This window comes from Pygocentrus nattereri, chromosome 23 (assembly GCF_015220715.1).
Source record: "Pygocentrus nattereri isolate fPygNat1 chromosome 23, fPygNat1.pri, whole genome shotgun sequence".
In the NCBI taxonomy this organism is placed as follows: domain Eukaryota; kingdom Metazoa; phylum Chordata; class Actinopteri; order Characiformes; family Serrasalmidae; genus Pygocentrus; species Pygocentrus nattereri.
In genome coordinates, this window is record NC_051233.1 from 27349659 (window position 1) to 27357706 (window position 8048).

Consider the following 8048-nt stretch of genomic DNA (forward strand, 5'->3'; position numbering starts at 1 on the left):
TTGTTATATACACAGCTCACCCAGAAGCAAAAACTACATTTCCCACAATTTTCACGCGTCAATGCTATGAGACACACAGCGAGTGAGGCCCCTCCGCTTTCCGGTTCGTCTAAATTTTTTTTGCTGTTATACCAAATATTATTTCTTCTTCTTCTTCTTCTTCTTATTATTATTATTATTATTATTATTATTATTATTAACGTTCTTATGGGGACTACATTTCCCACAATCCCCTCGCACCATTCATTGCTATGCGACGCTGCAGACCGTACACAGAGTGAGACTGCTGATTTTGGGCTAATATATTTATTTAATGTAAACCTTAAAGCCTCGAAAGTGGGTCATACAGGAACTCGAACCTTCTGTAACGATGACTGTAGAGCGCTAGACGTCAAATTGAAAACAAAACAAAGAAAACAAACGCGAGGAAACGAAAAGGCTAAGCTAAGCTAACCCATAAACACAGGGGAGAGCGGGGGCTGTGAGGTCGCCGTTAAATCCGCGAACCTCTCCCGCGCGCCGGGCATGGCTTCAGAAGACCACAGCATGTCTTTCCTGCAATACGAGCTGGCCTCCACCATTGAGCAGGCGGTGCGCTGTGCTGTTGAGACGGTGCTCCGGGAAACGGCGCGGGTGGTGAGCGCCAGGCTGACGGCGGCGCGGGACGCAGCGGCTGAATCCCGCCGAGAGAACCGTAGCCTGCGGGAGAGGCTGGAGGCGAGCGAGGGCGAGCTAAAGGCCGTGCGCTACTACGTGTCCGCCGCCGAGAAGAACATTAAACAGTGCCTTCTGCTCGACCAGAGGCGGGCTGGAGCCGAGGACTCGTCTGCGGCCACCTTCACCTCTTGCGAGGGAGGCCTTCTCCAGCTCCAGCGCGGCAGGTCCCTGAGGACCGCAGCGGCACGGAGTCACGGAGCTAAAGTCGTACCGAGTGTGGGGCTCTGTCTGCCCACAGTGCAGGGCGATTGGCCGCGGAGGAGTGTGAGGACAGCGGCGGGGAAGGAGGCCACAGGTTCACGACGACCAGTGGAGACGGAATCTGTGATGGAGACTACAGGAGAAGAAGTGGAGGAGTTTTACATCACGGAGGAGGGTTTAGCTGATAAAGGTGGGTGTACGTGTTGCTTTTGGAGGGTGTTACTGGTCACTGTTCAACACTGCACGACACAGCTGTGCCGCACTCCACTCTCTTGTTGCTTCTCTGCTCATGTCCTTACAGTGTAAGTAGAGCATGTTACTGCTGGGAAAGACCTTCTGTTGTCCTCCGCTGCTGTTGTTATTTATGAAGGGTGTGGCTACTACCGTTGAAGGGTGTGGCCAGTTAAGATGAATGTGGCTTGTCTCAAGCAAAGGCTGCAGACGAGGTAGGAGAGACCTTCCTATCAATGGGCTCTGAAGGCTGCTCTTTAGTGCTCACCAGGGATGAATTGATACTGATATTAGGTATTGGTCGTATATCATCCTCATGATTATATACGTATTAATAAAAATGAACTGCCAACATCTGGTACCATGCAGCCACACTAATGAACAAACAAGTCAAGCTGGTTTTAGTTTAAGTGTATTTTTGCTAGGTACTCTGGGTCCTTTCACACCTACCTTGTTTGATCCAGATCTTCTAACTTTTCAATTTGGTCCAAACCAAAATGTCAGGTGTGAAGGGTGCCTCAGACCGTAGTCTGGCCCAAAGACCCAAAAAGAGGTGGTTCTGGTCTAGAACAAACTGAACCATGGTGTGGTGCAGTGTGAAAACATATTTTTTTTATGGGTTTTTTAATTTTTTTTTTATTTTGTTTTTACCAGTTACAGGAAATTGAGGCAGGCTGTCATCACCCGTTAAATAATAGAATAAGAAAAGGAACTGAGAGTGAAGCAAAAATGAGCTGCTGTAGCACATGGGGAGAGGAGGAGATGAAGTATTTAATTGTACAAAGTCAAAAAATCAAATATGTGAGGGAGAGGATATAATTTTTTCTCCATTCAAACGGAAAAGGCTACTCATCGAAATGATAACATGCCAATGTCAGACGCCCCCACCTCTACTAACTAATCAATGTTAAATATAGGGAGGTGCAGTTATTGTTATTTTGAATGAGACGGCTTTGATGGTAATTGACCATAGACAGATCTGTCTGTAGGGGTTGCATTTCACATAGCATGTTAGGTTGACTGACCATTTTCATGTAGTATATACAGAGTAGATAAATCATAGGCTTTGTTTGTACATGATGGTCTATTCAAATGTACAGCGTGAGTCCCCAAAGAACAAGATTTCTAAAATTGCACAGTGTATGTACGGCTTTAAAGGACATTCAGCTACAGTTCAACCAGCCAACAATCCAAAAACATGATGTAAAACTCAGAACGCGAGCTCCTCAGATACATAAGCCTCGGGCGTGATTGTGATGGTTATGGCATAGTATCGGTTTCGCTATCAGCATGTACTAAATAAATAACACTTGTGCTCTGTCTGAAAAAAACGGTGTCAGTGCATCGTGAGCAGGCTGTACTGACATGTACCAAGATTTACAAACATTTAAAAAACATCGCCTCATTCCCGGCTGTTTTTACTGCTGTTCATACTGTGCAAACTGAAGGATTGTGAGTGACTGAAGGCTTGGGAGTCCTTTGATTTCTCATAAATGAAGGGCACGTTTCTTGGCCATAATTAAAGGATCTCATGAAATGGACCAGCCTTTAAAGACAAAACCGCTGAGAAACACAGCCTTCTTTGGCCACTTGTGTCCTAGAACAGAGTCCACCAATGTCATCCACAAAGGGCTGGTGTGGCTGCAGGTTTTCATTCGAATCAAGCAGGAGTACACCTCATTCCACTTGTTTAATCAGACGGTCTCTACTTTCAAACAATCTGACGTGCTCCTGCTTGGAATGAAAATCTGTATACCATACTGGCCCTTGTGAGGCCCCCATCCAAGACACAATGTTTGGGCAATATGTTCCATGTAAAGACATTGGAGCCTCTGATTCGGTGGTTCTGACATTGAAAATATACCTGCATTTGAGTATCTGATGAAATGGACATGGTTGTCTTTCTTTATGGGTTATGTACTACAAGCCTTACCTTGTCTAGAAATAATAAGTCAAGGGCACAAGTTACAAGAAAACCTGCATGTCTGATCTTAATGATCCACTGATCTTATTATTTTTCTCTGTTTTCTGTAGATTATAAAGCCTCTGCCAGTGCAGTGCAGGATTTTGGGAGCGTTCAGGAAGAGCAGCAAGTGGCAGGCCCATCCTCAAAAGCCCTCGATGACCCATCCGTTGTTGACAAGTTCGAGTTTGAGATTGGCGCTCCTGTGGGTGGTGTTACAGAACTGGGTATCATTCAAGTGATGGATGGGAGCGAGGTCAAACAGAGCACTGTCAAAATCGAAGATGAACCTGAATCGCCACCTGTAGAGCTTCCATCGTCAGACCCAGCGGCAGCATCCTCATCATTATCGGTGACCACCACACACGCTCAGCCCCATATAAGTGAAGGTGAAGCCCTGCTCGGTTTGATGCCACCCATAGAGGGTGACATCACCCTAACAAGTCCAGCAGAGGTCCAGAGGGACAGCGCTGACAAAGTACACCGCTGTAATGTTTGTGGCCGAGGCTTCCGGCGCTTCTACTGCCTGAAGACGCACCAGCGCATCCATACAGGCGAGCGACCGTACCCATGCCGCTACTGCGAGAAACGTTTCCGTCACCTGGACAGTCTGCATAAGCACCAGCGCATCCACACGGGCGAGAGGCCGTATCGCTGTGCGCTCTGTGGCTGCTGCTTCCGTGAGCTGGGCCAGCTCAAGAAGCACCGCCTTAAACACTCACCAACTGGCGGGGGAGCTAATATGGCCCCCACGGCCCCCCACCCCACCCTCTCTCTCCTACCAGCCGGAGCCTCTTATGTCTGGCCACATCTTAACTCCCAGTCCATGGACTCCGTCTGAGCATCAGAGCCTGATGGAGTGAAAAGAACAAGTTTGTTACAAGAAGAGTGCCTGAGAGTTTGAAAAGACATACTACTGCAACAGTATAGAAGCATTAATAGTGTAAGGGAACATGTACATGAATATTTAATGTTGCGTTGTGAACATCAATTGACACTTTGCAGAAATTACATACATAATTACAGTACTGTTCAAATGTCACAGACCACTATTATTATTTATTTAATTTCCAGTTAAATCAGCCATTAGAAAAATGATTCAAGATTTCAGAAATAAGACCTGCAATAGGAAGGGAAACATGAGAGGTTGCTGCCTTCTGCTCAACAATGTTGATGCCAAAATGCTGGTTAATGGCTTTATTTATTGAGCTGGTTTGAAGGTCTCCTTGTTAATTAGCTCAATCAGCTTCAGTTCATTCAAAACTCAGCAGCCAGAGTCCTCACTTTGACCAAGCGCACTGCACACAACACTCTCATCCTCCGTTAGCTTCACTCGTTACCAGTTTTCTCATGTATCAAGTACAAACTTCTCCTTCATTGTGTCAACCCTACAAACCTTAGTGAGCTCCTTCATCCATACTGTCCCTCTTGTTTCCTCAGATCTTCTGGGAATGGAGTTCTTGCAGTCCCATTCATGAGACTCTTAACAGTGGGAGGCAGGACTTTCAGGGCTACTGCTCCCAAACTTTGGAACTCTCTACCAGAATGTCTTTGTGACTGCTCCACCCTCCCTTCGTTTAAAGTTCAACTTAAAACCTTCCTCTTCACTGCTCGCTATGCTTCTTTGTCAAAGTGTTAGGTCTTGTTTTCCTTCTCTCTGTAAAACGTACTTTGGTTTGTGAAAGGCGCTATTTAAATTGAACTTATTATTATTATTATTAGTAGTAGTAGAAGTAGTAGTAGTATTATTATTAGTATTATTAAGTAGAAACTGCAACCAGCTTGTAATACTGAACTTTGGAAAAACTAAAATTGAGCCTCCTTAAAGAACAAAAGCTGTAATAAAGCTGAAGCATGAATAATTACATTTATTTGGTTAATGTAATTCTCTGGGTAAATTAATGCTAAGTGTATATTTTATACTTTTTCTTGACACTGAAAAAGGAATTTGAACTTAAGGGCCATTTTGACTGGAAATGAACTAAACCAAGGGTGGTCTCTGACTTTTGTGCAGTACTGTACGTATACATAAATACAAGTACAACAGGTCTGCTGTGTAGAGGGAAAGTTAGAGAGCTGTATGGATGAGGACAGGTGTTTTTAAGTGCACCAAACAGTTCAAAATGGAGCATCATCTATTGTGAAAACCATGAAGTGCGTCTGGTTTGTGGCAGCCTAAACATTTCTGAATTAATCTCTTCATAAACTGTGCTGATTGTTCAGTCCAGCAGAATGTCAGTTTAACTGCTGTGTCAAGTGTTATGAGATGCTTTTTCCCCATGTAAGCTGCACTGTGAGCTGCTGAGCTTTTGTTGCTGGTCTGAGTTTGTTTGCCACAGAAAACGTGTACACGATATGAAAATATTAAAGTTCTGTTGATAACCACTGAGTTTTGTCTGGAGGATGAATTTGCATCTCGGAGCAGTTTTATGCTTCGTAGTCTAAAGAGGAACTGAGGGTGTATTTTTATCTTACAATTTCTCCTCGACTGCAGAGCTGTTTCAGCTTCTGAAATGGAAAATGTAAAGTTTAAGCCTCCGCTCTCACCAGCGTAATACTGTGTGTTATATAACAAGGTCTTTATATTTTTATTATAAAATGTTTTAAATCTATTTTTTAAAATAAAAATTCACAGATTATATCATGTTAGCCTTAATGCAGCTTAAATAAACGTTTTTCACGATGATGGGGCAATTAATGTGTCCACTGCAGAGATTGACCATGTCTGATTTAACTAGGGTTGTATAGATGTGGGATGCCGATATCTGATATTTTTCGAGTATATTTCTGCTGATCTTCCTGGATTCATATTTCAGGAAATGTAGAACATGATACTAAATCCATCTGGATTAGCATGATGGAGGAATATAACGTTTATTTTTGTAAGGTTGCAAATGTGAGAGGACAGTAAATGCACCTTTAATTATTGGTTTGAAATATCGTCAAATATGCCCAATGCAGATAATATTATTTTACGCAAATGTTTGCCAATTCTGATATGATTCTGATATTATTGTGTGTCTAAATTCAACCTACTGAATATTAAATTACCCAGTGCGTGAATAAGGGACTAAAATCATTTTCCTCCAAGCAGCATCTTGGCATGACTGAAATATCAATGTTTATGATGCCTATTATTCTTTACGATATCATTTTGGCTACTTTAATGCTGATTTGTCCATCCACGTATTGAAAACTCCTACCTTGAACTTCCAGTCACTGGTCCCTACCTTAGACGTCCACTATATAGGTGTATGGTCACAAACTGTAGCTCATCTGTTGTCTCACGCTCTCTACCTCATTCATCACGGGTCACTTTCTGACCACAGGACCACTGGTAATATTTGGCAATGTTTGGTAACGTTTGAGATGCTGGCACTAGTACATCAGGCAGTGTTGCTGTGAGAGTGGTCCAACATCCAGAAGATATTTACTAAGATTGTTTAATAATCCATAGAAACCCGAGGCATTAATTAAGATGGTGGCCGCCCCAAACCTTAACCCCTAAATTTCAACTTGTGGAACAACTTTATGACTTTAAAGTGAAACTGAAAGATTTACATTCATTGTGAGCTTAAATGTTTAATAATAATAAAAAAAATTTAATTATCAGGTTTTAACGTCGCCAACGTGACACGGTAAGTGGGTGGGGCCTTTTTTCAGCCACACCCCTGCATTTTAGAGCAGGGAGTGAGACTGCATCCCTGTCCCTCGTGGCCACATGGTGAGCAGTTGTGCCGCATTTGAGTCATGTTGGAAACCAAGAAATACCGATTTCCCCGGCTGTAAATGGCGCTCAAACTGCTGACAAAGCCGCATTTACACCTGAACTTCCACCTCCATGCTTTCTTTTTCCGTGCGGTGGCCGTATCTATGAGCGAGGACTCGAACGGAGTGAAGTCGTGTTTACTGGTTAACCGTCTGGTGTGCACGACCTTCTAATGAGCACCCAAACGCAGCATCAGATCCTGTCGTAAATGTGTCCAAACGTCTGAAAATCAGCGTGTAACATTAAGAATTGTCACCACCGAAACACATTTTGTACGATGAAGTAAACATTTATTGTATTACATTTTAAAATATTCTAAATTGTATATGTACTCTTGCTTATTCTCAGTTGTGTAGGTGGGGAGATGAAAGCTCTGTAGACACTATCTGGATTTAAACATGAACAGCTTTATTTCAAATGAATAACACACACAAATCCATACATTCCCCTAAGGAACCATCTGGAAAAGCTTAAACACTGCTCTCAAACCACTGGAATACTATTCTATACATTAGCTCCCTCTCTGGAAGGAGGAGGTGAAAGAGGCCCTCAACATAACACACACGCGTTAACAGAGGAAAAGAGAGCTTAACAGTATGTAAAGATAACAGATATAAAAATATAAAGATAAAAATATGAATATGGCAATATAACGAATACAAGATGAGTGTAAAGACACCTCAGTACAACTGTTCAAAGCCGTCATGTAGGTTAGCTACATGCTAGCGTTTTTGAGCTGAGATGATCGCTACTGAAACCGTCACTACGGAATGCTTAGGAAAGTTTCGGTAGTGTTACGATTGTTTTTATAGAGACAAAACGGAATGCTTTATCATTTGTTTTAATAAAATACACACAACTAAGCTACAAGCTCACTCAAAGCTAAAGGACTATGGTCTACAGCCCAAACTGTTTAAATGACTGAAATGTGTTTTGAACTTGACTGTGAACCAATCCGGTAGAATGATATATAAATCAGTCTAAAAAAACAAATAAAGGTGTACTCATTTTATTCTACGGTATAAAGAGAGTCCTGAAAATAGCAGAGGTTTAGGTACACAGACACACACGAACATCCTAGGTTCAAAAGTCTCCCTCAAAACTTTCTCCCCCCGTCCCCCCCTCTTCTCGGAGTCACATGGTTCCGCCCCTGCGTCCCGTGACTCT

At 42.9% G+C, this 8048-nt stretch overlaps 1 protein-coding gene across 2 annotated transcripts; it reads left to right on the forward strand.

The window, feature by feature from the left end:
• The first annotated feature begins 214 nt into the window (after positions 1 to 214).
• LOC108428991 (transcriptional repressor scratch 1) lies at positions 215 to 5501 on the forward strand. Of its 2 annotated transcripts, XR_001857971.2 has the most exons (3): positions 215 to 1108; positions 3184 to 4055; positions 4553 to 5501. XR_001857971.2 is itself a non-coding variant. In XM_017700419.2 (2 exons), the coding sequence occupies exons 1-2, from the start codon at positions 526 to 528 to the stop codon at positions 3951 to 3953; spliced, it is 1353 nt and encodes a 450-aa protein (XP_017555908.1). In that variant the 5' UTR covers positions 215 to 525; the 3' UTR covers positions 3954 to 5501. The 2 variants fall into 2 exon arrangements, 1 of the variants encoding a protein (XP_017555908.1); XM_017700419.2 differs by having other exon boundaries at positions 3184 to 5501.
• The last annotated feature ends 2547 nt before the right edge of the window (positions 5502 to 8048 follow it).